Source organism: Rattus norvegicus, chromosome 6, assembly GCF_036323735.1.
Source record: "Rattus norvegicus strain BN/NHsdMcwi chromosome 6, GRCr8, whole genome shotgun sequence".
NCBI lineage: Eukaryota > Metazoa > Chordata > Mammalia > Rodentia > Muridae > Rattus > Rattus norvegicus.
In genome coordinates this window covers 12280705-12297662 of record NC_086024.1, presented here as the reverse complement: position 1 = coordinate 12297662, position 16958 = coordinate 12280705, and the positions used below count along the sequence as shown (strand labels likewise).

General features: G+C 41.4%; 1 protein-coding gene across 5 annotated transcripts in view; it reads right to left on the bottom strand.

The window, feature by feature from the left end:
* The window catches only part of Fbxo11 (F-box protein 11), a 75876-nt gene that overhangs the window by 18561 nt on the left and 40357 nt on the right, over window positions 1–16958 (bottom strand). For 2 of the 5 annotated variants that reach the window (XM_039112126.2, XM_017594113.3), the window contains exons 2-7: window positions 5596–5720; window positions 5410–5491; window positions 4248–4392; window positions 2391–2520; window positions 1277–1360; window positions 783–915 (exon numbers count right to left, since the gene is read on the bottom strand). In XM_039112126.2, coding sequence (XP_038968054.1) covers window positions 783–915; window positions 1277–1360; window positions 2391–2520; window positions 4248–4392; window positions 5410–5491; window positions 5596–5720 — 699 coding nt within the window. Of the gene's footprint in view, window positions 1–782; window positions 916–1276; window positions 1361–2390; window positions 2521–4247; window positions 4393–5409; window positions 5492–5595; window positions 5722–16958 lie in introns of those variants that run through there. The other 3 variants (XM_039112127.2, XM_063261802.1, NM_181631.2) reach the window with 2 other exon arrangements.

The following is a 16958-nucleotide window of genomic DNA, read 5'->3' as shown; positions in this document are numbered from 1 at the left end:
TTTACCACAGAGATGGGGAAGGAAGCAGAGGCAGTAAATGTAAATTTCATCAGTAAATAATACTGCTAGTTACCTTTTAAAAGTCTATTGTATTCTCAAAACAAAACAAAAACCAAATATGGAGTCAATTCTTGAGATAACTCATCAATATTTAATAAATATCTCATTAGAGAGATGGCTCAATGATGAAGAGCCCTTGCAGAGGATATGGGTATAGTCCCAGTGCTCACAGTGGCTCACAACCATTCCTAATTCTTGTGTCCTCTTCTGACCTCTGCAGGCACTAGGCAAGCACATGGTGCACATATATACAAACATATAGGAACACATAAAATAAAATAAACAAATCTAAAAAACAGAAGCAATACACTACAGCATTAAAAACAAAACCATTACTGCTAGGGAGAAACTCAGTGGTAGAATGCCTGCCTGTACAGTAAGTATACACAATGTCCTAGGTTTGAGCGCAAATAACAACAACAAAAACAAAATAAAACCAAAGAACCCAGAATGCTGTTTTCAAAGGAAAAATAACATACCTATTTTTTTTAAATGAGTAACTGAAGACAATGGAGAAACCAGTGACATCAGAAACCACATGCATCTGTAACTCTAACTTTCCTACTTTTGTTTCTCTTATATCTCCTCCGCTGTTTTCCTGTCATTAGGGATTAGCAAAGTCCACCCAGATTTTAAGTCACTAAGACTGAAAAGACTGAGTATGTAAATGAACTAATACAAATAAAGTGCTAAAATTTTAACAGTAATGAGTTTCAAAATACCTGCACCAATCATAGTGATTGGAGATTCAATATATATCCATTCATCAGTATATATTCCAGAATGAACAAAGATAAGCCCATCAAAATGTGCTTCTTGTACTCCGCCAAGGGCATCTTCAATAGTATCATAATACTAGAAAAATCAAATAAAAATGTCAGTACAGAACAGTTGATACAGAACCACATTATCACCTAAATGGCATAAAATACAATTGACAAGACTAGATCTAGTGTTCACAGAAGGACAGAACAAATGTCACATAACAATGAAAGGGAGGGGGTTGGGGATTTGGCTCAGAGGTAGGGCGCTTGCCTAGCAACCGCAAGGCCCTGGGTTCGGTCCCCAGCTCCGGGAAAAAAAAAAAAAACAAAAAAAAAAACCAACAACAACAACAACAAAAAAACAATGAAAGGGAAACAAGGGGGGAGAGGCCAATAAAGTCACGTTTTATAACCAACCCCATATGCCAACTACAAAGTAAAAACAAACATACCAACATGTTTTCTCTCCCTTTGTATCTGGCAGGATTACTATAGAAATGTTCCGCAAATCCCGGCTTTACGTGTGCACCTTTATACTAGGATGTCAAAAACAAGACAAACACTGTCTGTCACAGAGTCAATGTACCAAAGTGTAACATTTATTAAATATGAAACAATTCACACCATACCAACTATTATTTCCCGTCATACAGTACAATGAAGAAAGCTATTCATTATATATAGTAAGACAGGCAGACTTTCCATTTTACCACTACCATTAGTTTGGGCTACATAATTCTTTGACATGGGGAGCAGCCCCAGGAACCATGTAGTGGTGGGGTTCAGTAGTATCTATGGCCTCTAACAAACTTAATACTAGAGGTAAGAGCCCTCTTCTGCTTTGACAAACACAGAGTATCTCAAGACTGTTAAAGTGTTCCCTGATAGTTGAGAAAGCAAAATCACCCCCAGCTGAGAACCACTCACACCGACGGACTAGAAACAGAAGAAAGCTCAACTATGAAGGGCATGGTGTGTCTATAATCCCAGCAGAGACGGGTGGGTCTTTTGTAGGCCAGCCAGGACTACACAGTGAGACCTTGTTTAAAAAGAAAAGAAAAAGGGTGGAATTTTTAAATTACTAAGACCTTTTACTTATGTACAAATTTCAACAGATCCAGTGGAATCATGGCCATCCACGCTACTGACGCTTCCTACATTTTCTTTTCTTTGCAGCAGTCGTCCATGTGACAGAGGCTGGCCTTCGGCTGTGATCTTCTGCCTGGGTGCTGTGTGCTGGGATTGCAGGTGTGTGCTGCTGTGCCCACAGCTAGTCTTCCATGCACTTGTTTACCTGACAAAGCTTTGAATTATGTGGCGTCGTGTGTGGGTTTGTGTACGAGTGCAGCTGGCCAAGCAGGCCGGAAGAGACAGGACACTGGATGCCCTGCAGCTGGAGTAACAGGAAGTTATCTATGAGCTACCTGTGGGTGCTGGGATCTAAACTCAGGTTCTTTAGAATAGTGCATGCTCTTAACCACTGAGCCATCTCCCTCTAGATGACTTTATTTTTTTAAAGAAATGTATCTACAAATACACAAGTCTGTATTTTTCTGTATTTCATACCAACTGTTGAAAACTCTCTTTCCATGGATTTGGATGTTCATATTCTTCTGGATTAATCTGGTAGAATTTACCAGGTTCAGGATGCATCATAGGCCGGGTATATTCAAATACTTCCATATATAATCGTTTCCTGAGGGGATAAACAAATTAAAGATATCCTTATAAAATATCCTCTAGATTAATAAAATATTAAATATATGTTAGCTGAATGACCAAAATTTCAATAAGGATAGCCAAATTAAATAAATATAGAAATTAATTAACTAATGTACCAGTCCCTGCAATGGTACTGGTGGTGCAGGGTCTTCTCTGTTGTCTAGGCTGGCTCTAAACTCTTAGACTCAGAGAGCCTCCTGCCTTACCTTCCCGAGTAGCTAGGAGCAGACATGTACCAGTAGGCAGACAAAATACTTTCTTTTTTTCCCCTTGCAGACAGGATCTCATTATGTAGTCTTGGCTGTCCTGGAACTCATTCTGTAGACCAAGCTAGCCTTGAAATAACAAGGATCCAACCACTTTCCTGTGCCTCCCAAGTACTGGGAGTAAAGGTGTGTGGCACTATACCCAGCTGTCGAAATATTTCTTAAAATGACTAATTTTAAAAAGGTGGGCAGTGGTGGCACATGTCTTTAATCCCAGCACTCAGAAGGCAGAGGCAGGCAGATCCAGACCCTAGGCCCACTACGTCTACAGAGTGAAGTTTCAGGACAGCCTGGGCTACACACAGAAAAACCCTGCCTCAAACAAACAATAAAAAGTTTAAAAGTTAAAAAGAAAAGTATGTGGTTTTTTTATAATTTATTTTATGTATGTGAGTACACTGTGGCTGTCCTCAGACACACCAGAAGAGGCATCAGATCCCATTACAGATTGTTGTGAGCCACCATGTGGTTGCTGGGAATTGAACTCAGGACCTCTAGAAGAGCAGTCAGTGCTCTTAACCACTGAGCCATCTCTCCAGCCAAGTATGTGTGTTTTGCCTGCATCTATATGCACTACATATGTGCTGTGCCTGCAGAGACTTGAAAAGATACTGGAACCCTACAACTGGTTGTCCTGAGAACAAACTGTGAGAACAGTGTTCTTAACCAGTGACCATCCTCTCCAGCCCAGAAACCAACTCTCACCACACACAGTGTGTGGTCTCACTCTGTAGCCCAGGCTGACCTGCAACTCTCTCTGTAGGCCAAGCTGGCTTTAAACTCTGCATCCCTCTGCTAGGGATGGATGATTCCAGGTGTGAGCTACCATATCCAACTAGCTCTGCTTTTAAACAGGAGGCGGCACTGCCTGGAGAAGCCTGTACTAACCCTTGCATCACCGGCCTCTTCTTTGGTAAAGTCACACCCATGCTCCTGGCACATCCTACTTCTGGGCATCTCTACACTGACACATTAAGTCTATACTGATGTGTTTGTTAAACCCAATGCTGCTTCATAAAAACAAAAACCAAATGTAAAAAGAAAATGAGTTGGGAGTGGTGACATACAATGGCATCCCAGGCTGAAACAGGAGGGCAGTGTAAGGGCAGCCTCAGCTACGTAGTCATTCTGCGGCCACCCTGTGCTGTAGAAGATTCTGTCTGCGGTACTCTACCCGACTCCATACATAAAGACTCCCTTCCAAATCACTTGCTTGTTATGAACTTGTAAACAAAGAAATAATTCCTGATTTATAATATTTCTTGGATCAACAAGTTCTCCACATTTACGATAACCAGGCAACAGAATTTATAAGCATTTTAATTTTCTTTTAATTACTTTGTTATAACTAGAAGCCCGCACGTCCACTTCCTTCCCTGGCAGTTTTGGCATCACACAGCATCCTTCAAGGTAACAAGGAGTAGGTTTCACTCACCACAAAATTGGATCATTAGCAAGTTCACTGAAGCGTTTACACACACAAGCAGCTCTACAAAGATCTTGTTCCAGCAAATAAGAGAATATTTTTAAAACTACTTCATCTGGTAGCTTCTCCTGAAGATACTGTTCAGCGGGTGCTGCTGAAAGAGATTAACAGAACATAACAAGTCATTTACCAGCAACGACTTCCTCACCAACAAACAGCATATGCCTTTACTGATATATTTCCTTTTTAAAAAAAAAAGATTTTATTTATTTTGTGTACATGAGTACACTGTAGCTGTCTTCAGACACAGCAGAAGAGGGCATCAGATCTCATTACAGATGGTTGTGAGCCACCGTGTGGTTGCTGGGAATTGAACTCAGGACCTCGGGAAGAGCAGTGTTCCTAACCACTGAGCCATCTTCCAGTCCTGTATTTCCCTTTTATCTTACATATATGTACATACAAGCATGTGCACACACGCATGCACAGTGTTAGCTGTTTTTGTTTGTTTTGTGTTTAGGCAGTCTTTCGAAGCTTCCTAGGTCGGTCTTAAATTCACTACTCTTTAACTTCATTTTCCAGCTCCCAGCCCTTTACCTCCCAAGTAGCTAGCTAGTGTTATGGCTACACCATAGCACTATTAAAAAAAACTTTTATATAAAAATAAGACAGGCTGGAGAGATAGCTCAACATTTAAGTTTGTACTGGTCTTGCAGAGGACCCATTTTTTGGTTCTCAGCACCTCTAACCTGAAGCTCACCACATCTGCAAATCCTGCTCCAGGAAATCGAATGCCCTCCTTCTAGCTATTTAGGTAAGTACAACAATCTCCTCACAGAAGCACACACACACATAACTAAAATTAAAGATACATTTTAAAAAACGTTAAAGAGGGAAGGATTAGGGTTCTGATGTATTTTTTAATAGTAACTACTCAATATATTCAAATAATATTTAATTTTCAGTTTCACTTACCGCCACCATCATCATCACCATCATCTCTATAAAGCCCTGTCTATCTGTCCCGATACTCTCTAGACCAGGATGACCTTGAACTCAGAAATCCCCTGCCTCTGCCTCCTGAATACCAGGATTGAAGGCATGTGTTACTATGCTAGGCTCAAACATGAACTTTTGAAACGCGTCTCACTTTACTTCCCTCTCGGAGTACCTGACAGATCTTGTGACTTCCCAGACACTCTTGCCCGCTTCGCTCGATGGCCGAAGTTTTCTGTAGTTGAAGTAGAGGCGCCCTTCAAAACCAAGAAGAAACTGTCAGTCAAGTATTCCCACTGTATATAATTCTCACAAATTTTGACCCATTCTTTCCTTACAAAAACAATTACAATTAAGTCACCTCCATGCTGTTCTTTGTAGGACACGCTGTTCTTTTTGGCAAAAGAGTTTTTCTACGAAGCTGGTATGGACTGTTTTGTGCACCAGGACCTGATTCTTCTGCAACCATATCTGCAGGAACATCATCTGTCAAAGATGAAAGAAAACGGTATCCATCTTTTTACTAAAATCTCAAATTCAGCAAGAGAAGGAACAACATAATTTTGTACGGAATTCCAGCCAACCGGATGACTATCTGACAGACATTCCATATCTTGTAGAGCTTGGAAAAAAGTTTAAGAAAAGAAAGGGGGTGTGGGAAGAGGTGAAGAGGTGTTGACGAGAAGAGCGGGTCAGAGCAGCTCAAGCTGAGCAGGCAGGCTGTCCCACTGCAAGGCCAAGTGGAGGGAGAGGGACGGCTCAGTTCTGTGTACCAGACAGCAGTCAGGGAAAAGTGAACGGGTAGAGGGTGGCCTGCCAGATGGTGCTAGAGATTTAGAGCATGAAAGAGATTCACAGCAGGGAGGGAAAGGGAGTGGCCTCGGGCAGAGCAGAAAGAGCCTCACACAGCTGAGGTGAGAGCAGAGACAGGTACACAACAGAGTAAAATGAGTCAGAAAGTACACAGGGCAATGGAACCTGGATTTCTGTTCAAGAAAACAGCTGTAAATTAAAAAAAAAAAAAAAAAGCACCAGTAAAACCTTTGCTGTTGAGCCTGGATTTAGAGGCATAAAGTGTGAAGTCCCAGCCATAGAAGGAACACAGGTGTGAACATTGAGATGTGCAGAACGGGTGCTCATCAGCAGAAGCTCTCCCCACATTTAACACAAGGCTTCCCAAAATAGTTGAGCATGGCTAGTAGTCGGATCTTGCTTTCTGAATAACATTTTCTATAAAAGGAAAGTTTCATACTTGTTGGAGAAATGGTGGTTCCCAGGGTAGTAGGGCAGGAAAGTACAAAATGAGCCTAGAATATCTTGGGGGCAGAAAAAAAAAAGGTGTGATTAATTGATCAATCGATCAATCGATCGGTAGGTAGGTGGGTAGGTAGGTAGATAGTGGATGATAGGTAGGTAGGTAGAGAGGGATGGATGGATGGAAGTGAGCTTAAAAAGGCAAAACTAAGCTAGTGCATCAAATAACAAGCCACAAACTGGCAAACTGTAACCCACTGGAAGTCAGGCAATTGTTATCTGCCCACAGATTAGGAGAACAATAAATGCCAACCCCGATAGGAGCTCATCGTTCACATCAATAATGACAGACTAAAACTGCACCACCCGACAGACAGCACAACAGAATTTCCACGAAATTCCTGACAAAGATGGAGAGCAATGAATCCATTATGAAGAATAGCAAAGCTGGAGAGCACAGCTGTTCTGTAACAGGACTTGACGAGATGAGCAAGACTACACACAACCTGTGGCTCCCGTGAGAACACTCCCGCCTTCAGCCACCCCAGTACATGAAATCTGGACACCAAGAGTAGAGCACAGGGTGTATTAGTGTTAACTTCACGGCTCTTTAGTTTGTAGGGGCATGCACTCATAGACTAGGGAGTAAAAAGGCATGTTAGCTTTTAAAGAGCTGGGGGCCTCTGCAGTTTGAATTTTAAAAATCTTGAAAATTTCGATAGTATAAATTCTTGAATCATAAACACCAACAGACAAAAGAAAAAGATGGTTAGGAAAAAAAGTGACTGTAATACATTAAAAAGGGGCAATCTGTTCACAAATCAATACATGACCAATAGCCTAGTTGTGGTGGTACATTAGATGTGGAAAGATAGTTCCAAACTAAAGAAATACAAATAAAAACTACAGTGTGATAATTTTTATCTACCATATTATGCAAGATGCAAAAGATTCTTTACACACGAGTGTTACCAAGAAGAGGAAAGAATGCCAGGAGTTTGTGGTCCATGCCTTTAGTCCCCACACTTGGGAGGTTGAGGCATCGAATCTCTGGGAGTTCCAGGCCAGCCTGGTCTATGGAGCAAGTTCCAGGACAGCCAGGGCTACACAGAGAAACCCTGTCTCAAAAAACCAGGAAAACACACACACACACACACACACACACAAAGGGAGCAAAAGGAGACAGGTTGTTCCGCTGCTCTCTGGAAGGCTGGGTGGCAAACTGCCTCTCAGTTGTCCCATTTCTGACAACTGATCCTGCACCTATGTAGAAATCAGTAGTACAGACCAAGATTGTCATTGCTGTAGCTGACCTACTACAGAACAATCACCAAAATCATCACTGTCAACCAACACAAGGACTGTTTTGTGGCAAGTAATTCTGTACAATGTGATGAAGAACTACTTCTTATACACAGGTTAGTAAACAAATCGGGGTTGAGAATTACAGCTTAGTAACAGTGCCTATATGTACAAGGCCCATACTGCAAAACACAGACAAGACAATCAATCATACAAATAAAAACTATACAAATCATACAGATAAAAACCAATATATATAAATGAAACTTGTTTAGGGGACACACACACTCTCCATAGTGAAGGGAATCAATTTGAAGCAGCTCTTTGTCTTGAGGATTTACTGCTGTGAACAGACATCATGACCAACTCTTTTTTTTTTTTTTAAGATTTATTTATTATGTATACAGCGTTGTGCCTGCATGTTACTTGTGCAGGCCAGAAGAGGGCACCAGATCCCATTACAGATGGTTGTGAGCCACCATGTGGTTGCTGGGAATTGAGCTCATGACCTCTGGATGAGCAGACAGTGCTCTTAGTGTCTGAGTCATCTCTCCAGCCCCATGACCAACTCTTTTTTGGGGGGTGGGGGGGTGGGGCTGAGGACCGAACCCAGGCCCTTGCGCTTGCTAAGCAAGCACTCTGCCACTGAGCTAAAACCCTAACCCAGCACCCCCCAACCCCACCACGACCAACTCTTAAAAAGACAACAGTTAATTGGGGCTGGCTCATAGGTTCAGTCCATTATCATCAAGGTGGGAGCACGGCAGTGCCCAGGCAGGCATGATATAGGAGGAGCTGAGAGTTCTACATGTTGCTCCAAAGGCAAGCAGGAGAAGGCAGCTTCCAGGCAGCTAAGACTAGGGGGTCTGAAAACCCACAGTCACAGTGGCACACCTACTCCAACCTCCTAATAGTGCCACTCCCTGGGCCACGCTTGTATAAACCATCACAGTCTTACTGGCTCACAAAGAGATGGGATCACTGGAGAGACGGCTCAGCGGATAAGAGCACTGGCTGCTCTTCCAGAGGACCAGGGTCAATTCCTAACATCTATGTACATGATGGTTCCCAGCGACAGCTCCAGATGATCTAACATCTTCTAACCTCTTCAGGTACCAGGCAAGCATATGGTATACATACATACATGCATACATGCATACATGCAAGCAAAGTACTCAAATTCATAAAATAAAAAAGGTGTTCTTCCTGGCTTTAACAGAGCCATCATCTAACCAATAGATAGGAAGCAGCTCCTTACAGACGCACACTCCAAAAGTGACACAACTGCCGAGTCGCTGCTTTGCAAGTGCTTAATGAGTAGACTCAGCCACTGGGTAGCAGTCATCCCCAGTAGAACTCAAAGGAAAACCTCAAGACTTTATATCTCCTCAAGGAGTAGAAGCCGGGGCACAACAGCATGATCCGCTGCACGTCTAACTGTTACTTCACTTAAACACTGTTTTTAGCTTAGTGACCCCAGTACACAAGAGGCTAAGGCTGGAGGATCAAGAGTTTGGGGCTATTCTGGGACACATCACAAAACTGTTCTTTTTACATCATTTTTAAGTAAAGCCTTGAAAACTAAGTTTTGCACTGTAGTCAGAAACCAGTCAGCCCACGTGACATGGTTAGGTATTTGTGGGGTCATTCCCTTTGTGCTTTCATACATGGTTAATTTTTACAAATGCTCCTCTCTGTCTAAAATGAACATGATAGTCTTTTGTCTTTGAGACAAGGCTTCCTGCATTAGGCAAGAAGTCTGTGCATTGTCTTGGTCAGGGATTCTACTGGGCAATGAAACATCATGACCAAAAAGCAAATTGGAGAGGAAAGGGTTCACTTGGCTTACATTTCCATCACTGAAGGAAGTCAGGGCAGGAACCTGGAGGCAGGAGCTGATGCAGAGGCCATGGAGGGTGCTGCTTACTGGACTGTTTGCTCTGATTTGCTCAGCCTGCTTTCTTTTCTTTTTTTTTTTTTTAAAGATTTATTTATTTATTATATATGAGTACACTGTAGCTGTCTTCAGACACACCTGAAGAGGGCATCAGATCTCTTTACAGATGGTTGTGAGCCACCATGTGGTTGCTGGGAATTGAACTCAGGACCTCTGGAAGAGCAGTCGGCGCTCTTAACCACTGAGCCATTTCTCCAGCCCCTCAGCCTGCTTTCTTATAGAACACAGCAGCACCAGTCCAGGGACGGCACCATTGACAATGGGCTGGGCCTTCCCCATCAATCAGTAATAAAAAAAAAAAATCCTACAGCCCAATGTCACAGAGGCATTTCCTCAACTGCGGCTTCTTCCTCTCTGATGGCTCTAGCTTATATCAAGTTGACATAAAACCAGGCTGTAACTGAGGTTTATCTCCAGCCCCAATAGTCTACATTTTACAGTACAATTTTAAAATCTCTAGAAAGCAAGCTTCTGATAGAGTGTCATGCATTCTGTCTTCTCTGTGAGTGGAGGGAGTTTGGCTATCTACTGGCTTCGGCAAAAACTGTGCTAAAAAAATCTCCCACCGTATCTCTATGTCATTTATTTAGCCTATAAACCTTTATTTTATATGCTGTGAAATGTTAAAATAGATACAGATCGTTCATTAACTCCTGGTGAATTATTCAGTTTATCATTATGTAGCAGCTTTCTTAGTTCTTTTCATAAAAGTTAGACAAGCATCCTAATATCATTTTAAGCAGCAGCACCATCACCCCATCTGAGACAGGGCTGTGTTATATATATCCTTGGAACTAGTGAAATAGACCAGGCTGGCCTCAAACTTGTGAAGACCTTCCTACCTCGCCTCCCTGTGGTTGAAGATATGTTACCAACCTTTATTTTTAGAACTTGATTTGGCTTAGTTTTTCACACTTGTCTGTTAAAACTAAATGATGCTTTATTCCTTCTTTAATCTCTTAAAATACTAATTTTTTATTCAATTTTGTTTCTTATTGTATGTGGATTCACAGGCCAACTTTCTGGAGTTATCTCTTCCACCATGAGTTCCTGGGACTGAGCTCAGGTCAGGCTTGTGCAGTAAGCAGAATTGCCCATAGCTGCCTCCCCTTCCTACTACTGTTATAAACACTGTACACGTGCCCTTAAGATTTTTCTATCATTGAGGGTTTTGTCATGAGTTTTTGACTAGTGGGTACTTTTTCTAGTCACTATGTACAATTAGGGATGTTTTCACTTCTATCTAAGCTGTTTTGAAAAGTCCCAATGTCACACTTTTTAAAAAATAATTTTATGCATATAAATGTTTTCCTTGTATAAAGGTATGTGCACCAATGTGTGTCTAGTCTGTGGCTTTGGATCCTATGAACTGGAGAAGGTTGTGAGCTTGGAATTGGACCCAGGTCCTCTTTAAGAGAAACAAGTGCTTAACCACTGAGCCATCTCTTCAGGCCTCGATGCCACATTTCTTGTCCCCATGTGTGTACTAAGGCCCAGTCTGAGACCCATATCACACATAACCAGGGCCACAAAAACCCTTGTGCTCCCACATGGCACAATCATACTTGTGCTGTCACACAGTGCTGTCACACCCGTGCTACCACACAGCAGCATCTCCTACTCACTGATTTTGTTTCTCTGATTTCTGGCACCCCTGACTTAATTCTTTATTCCTTAGGGTTTAGCTACGATTCCACTATTTCATTCTACTATGTTTGCAGTCCACGCACACATTGAGTCCAATGTGTTTCTATCAGCTTAGATTAGCTATGCTTACAGTAATTTTCTTAACACTCCAACATACAGTATTAGGTGTTATTCAAACCTCCCTTTCCTGTGCCTTTACCTGTTAATGAGGCAGAAAGCAGAGGAGGAGGCTTTTTCAGCCATCAGTGAGTGCTCTGAAGGAGGGAGCAGCACATCTTTCTTGCTGCTACACAGATGCTGTGCTGTGTGTGTGAGGACCACCGGGGACGCATGTACTCCACTGCTCAGGGAGAGAAACGCACAGAATGAGAAGGACTAGGAGGCCTGGCTTTGTTGAAGGAAGTGTGTCACTGGGGGTGGGCTTTGAGGATTCAGAAGCCAAGCCAGATCAGGATGTAGCTCTTAGCCTCTCCAGCATGACAGACACTTGCCTGCCTCTACACTCTCCACCTTGAAGGCCTGAAGCCATAAGCCAGCAGCAATTAGTTTTCTTTCGTGAGAGCTGCCTTGGTCTTGGTGTCTCTTCACAGAAACAGAACAGTGACTAAGACAATTGCCTTAACTGTTTTTACTTTTGCTGTCATATTTTAATAGATTTATAATCCTGAAGGCAAGAGCCTTGGTTACTGTTTTAGCTCAGTGCCTATAAAAGACTCAGTAAATGTTGATTCTTCCCTATAGATAACTATTAATTTTCATAACCAATGAGAACTATGATACTTACTGAAGAAATGATATTCAAGATGCATTCAAGATGCAATAAAATATGATTTATTATATAAACAGAACTATAATTATAGCCAATGATCCATGGTAGGTTCCAAATACTAAGTAACTCAATTAGGGCTTTGTTACATAACTTACATGCATGCATGCATGCGCGCGCGCGCACACACACACACACACACACACAGCAACAAAAGTTATGCATATATACATATATAATACACACACATGTAGCCAAACATTATTTACATTTCTAGACTTCAAATCACACACACACACACACACACACACACACACACACACACACACACACACACCTTGGAACCACTGTGGTAAGGAGGGCCTTAAAAAAAATAAAGTTTTCTTAATTTAAAAGTAAATATTTAAAGACTTTATAATTAAGTAGCAATGAAAATGTATTAGGATATAAGTAACAATCTAGCATAAGGCTAGAATATCTTGACTTTTATACACACACACAAACACACACGCATGCATGTGCGGCTAGCCATCTTAAGGGTTTGCAGAATATAGTTTATGGAAATTTACAGAAGTTATTCCCTCTACACACAAAGACTATCTATAGTCCAAATTACTTACCAGAGACACAAATCAGGCTGGCAATAGTCACGTCTGTGCTGGTAACAAGTGTGTGTTTAGAAACAGCTCCAAGCACTGCACTGTAAAGAACTAGCACTTGACAACTGTCTCTAACACAGCTGGAAACCACCACAGCCTTTCCCCAGTTAAAAATACTCATGAATAAACGGAATTTTTAAACTTTATTTTTTTTAATTTAAAACAGGGGTATCTTGAGATAAAGAATCCAAAAGTATTTTAAATCTTCTTTTGAAAAGCAGATTTGACCTGCCATATAGTAAGTAATCAGACCATCTGGTTATATTTATGTTGTACAATTTCAAAATTTAATCATTCAGTAAGTACAATGCTACATAATACCCTGCAATAATGTATTTATTTATACAAACAGGTATATGTCTGTCAAATTTTCACCATCATAGAGCTGTAAGGATTAACTTAATCCCTCAAAAAAGGATAAATAATTTTTTTTTGTTAAAGTCAAAATTTCCAAGTGTCTTTAAAGAACATCCGTTCCAGAACTGATTACATTTTGTAGCTTTAACTTGAAAAGTACACTTATCTCTCTCCCTCTCCCCACTCTCTGGGTTTCTGAGATTGGGTTTCTCTGTGTAGCCCTGGTTGTCCTCTAACTCAGATCTGTCTGCCTCTGCCCCGTGAGTGCTTGCTGAAATTAAAGGGATGAGCCACCATGTCCAGCCACTTGCATTCAAGTTCGATTCAAGATTGACTAGTTAAAAGAGTAATTAAAAAGCAGGGTTATGCCTGTGTAGCAGGTGATATGAGCAGAGCATCAAGTTTATTCTAAGAATGACCACTGACTCAAATCAACAATCTTAACTTGAGATCAGGATTTGCAGGAGTCAGCTAAACGCTGATCCTTTTCACCTGCAGCCCTCACTGTACATAAACTTTCAAAATCCCACCAGAGAATCACTCCAGGAGACTAAACATGTAAAAACCGATAGCAGGCAGCTCGTGCTATAATAAGGCATGTGAGCTGTCACCAGTGTGCAGAGGGAACATGCCTGAGCACAGTCCACAGAAAATGGTATAGCCTCTCTCTGGCTTTATTGTCACATAAAATTAGAAACTCCTAAAAATTTATTTTACTGATTTATATTTACTGGAGAAAAAATAGCCAAGTTCAGGAAATTATGAGGCACAAGATCAGAATAAGGCTATTTTATACTTTTTTTATTGGCTAGTTTATGTATTTATATTTCAAATGATATCCTCTTTCCCTCCTCTTCCCTCCCCCTGCTTCTACGAAGATGCTCCCACTCCCATCTCAATACCTGGCCTTCCCTACACTGGGGAAATGAGCCTTCACAAGACCCAGGGCTTCTCCTCCTAAAGATTTATTCCGTATTTTGTATATGTGAGTACACTGTAGCTGTCCTCAGACACACCAGAAGAGGGCATCGGATCCCGTTACAGACGGTGTGGTTGCTGGGGATGAACTCAGGACCTCTGGAAGAGCAGTCAGTGCTCCTAATCGCTGAGCCATCTCTCTAGCACTATACTTTTTTTAAATTGAGATTATTAAGTAAATGTAAGGGTGTTTGTTTGGTATGTAGCTACCTACTGAGGTCAGACAAGGATGGTGGATCCCCTAAACCCGGGGTACAGGTGGTTATAAAGGGTGTGGTTGGCAGGAAGAGAACTCCGATCCGCTGCATAAGCAACAAGATGCTGAGCCATCTGTCTGGCTCCTGTGCTCTTCTCACAGGCAGTAAGTATTTAACTGAGGCTGGAGATGGCTGAGCTGCTAAGAGTACTTGTTGTTCACGCAGTGGACCCAAACCCAATTCCCAGCACCCACCCAGCAGTCACAGCATCTGTAACCCCAATTCCTTCCTTTGGCCTCCTCAGGACCAGACACACAAGTGATGTACAGACATATATGCAGGCACATCACCTCGACTACATGTGTATATGAAAGAAACGTCAGTGCCTCTTCCCCATCTGCTTCCCTTCTTCCAATAAAGCAGCTGTCTTAGCTGACATCAGCTCCACTTGGTTGTCTATAGTTAACCATAGCCACAAAAACACAGAACGAAACCCCCAAATCACCACTATCACCTAACAAGGCAGTCATGACTGTATAAATCTTCAAAGGCTAGGGCAGAAGGATAATCAGTTTATGACCAGCTAAGGTTTTATAGGTCAAACTGCTAACTAGGGCACTATCTAAATACAAACTGTTTGTATTAAATATTATGAAGTACACTTGTTGCCAGTAGTATTTTAGAAGCCTGTAGAAAAAATACAATGCAATGGGGCACAAAAGAAAATCAGTATTAACTGGAGACAGTTCAGTATAAGGTAAAAATACAAGTTCTAGAAAGACTGGCCTATTGTTTAGAATTTGGTATTAGTCCGGCTCAATCATACGGAAGATATATGGTAAAGGCCTCTCTACTTTTTTGAACTGTTTAAAATATTTCAACAGTGTCTCCCTGACTTTGGAACTCACTGGTTGGCCAGAAAGCTCCTGGGGTCTGTCTCTGCCTCTCCAAACCTGGGATTACAGACCTAGGCTGCTAGGCCTATTGATTTCCATGGATATTGAAGCTGTAAATTAGGTCTCCATGCTTACACAGGTAAGTATTTTACCAACTGAGGCATCTCCTGGCCTCAGTTTCTCATTCTTAACTTGAACTCCATTTACTAATTTTCCATTTGTCTATAAATTAGAAATAACTAAATGGACTCAGTAGGTGAAAGTGCTTACTGGTGGGCAATCTGAATTTTTTAATGCCCAGAGTCTACGGCGGAAGAACTATGGAAAGATGTCCTGACCTCTTACACACACACCTATCAAAGTTTTTAAAATGGAGAGGTGTCAGGGCTGGAGAGATGGCTCAGCAGTTAAGAGCGCTGGCGACTCTCCCAGAGGTCCTGATTCAATTCACAGTGGCCACATGGTGGCTCATAATCATCTATAATGAGATCCAGTGTCGCCCTCTAGTATGAAGGCACACATATGCAAGCAGAACACTGTACATAAATAAATCTATAAAAAACTTGAGAGGTGTCATGGTTAGATGTCTATCTTAGTAACTATTATTTAGCTGGTAATAGTCATTGCCTGGTAAAGACGACATCTCAATATTAACTATTTTCTTAATTGAGATAGACGCTGAAAACAAGAAAATGAATACAAAATTTATTTCAAATCCCAGGTAAAAGATTTTTTTAAAAAATTATCCCATCTAATATCTGGAAAAATTCTATGAGGCAGAAATAATGATTATGAAATACATTTCATGATAGTCTAGAGAGCAGAAATTACAGAATTAAACTCATAGATGACAAGGGCCGACAGACTACAGGTACAACCACCACCACCCACGGCCTCCTTTAACTTGTAAGGCTGTGAAACAGCCAACAAGGCATGGCATTAGGTAAAGCTGTGAAAAGGCCAAGGACGTTGCCAGTTTAACAGTACAAACAGAACAAAGAAAAACTGTCACTGTGCACATCACAGCAACTGCTTCACTGGTGGTCACAAAGGAAGTAAGGTTCTTCTTTCAACTATCAAACACAAGGGAAGGTAGAATTAAAATGCTGCAGACACACAGACTTATTAACTCAGCCAAACTAAGGAATAGATAGAGAAATAAGATGAAGACAGGATCCATCAGATAATGTAGTTGCTCGAGAAAGCAAGGAGAGAAGTCCCAAGATAAAGAGTAGCCACTCTATCTTTTCCAAGAGTAATAGAAGGATAAAAGCAGCACACAGTGTTCAAGAACAACCCATTGGAACTGAAGAGGGCTCAGAGGTCAAACACACAGGCTATTCTTCGAGGACCTAGGTTCAATTTTCAGCACCTGTATAGCAGCTCATAAATGCCATAACTCTGGTCCCAGGGGACCTCATGTCCTGTACTGGCCTCTGAGGTCACCAGGCAAGCCAGTAGTGCAAAGATATACATGCAGGCAAAACACCCATACACATTTAAAATAAAGTCCACAACAGTCCATGAAAATAACTAAGAACGATCATTTGGAGTGGCCCAGAGAGAGAGAGTAAAGCTATGTGCTGGAGAAGGAACTATATTTCTAGTACATATCAGGCATTACAGAGTATTGTAGAACATATGTTCATATTCTTAATAAGGTGAAAACAAGTGTATTTTCAACTTCTACTCTGAATGTGCACATAAACCA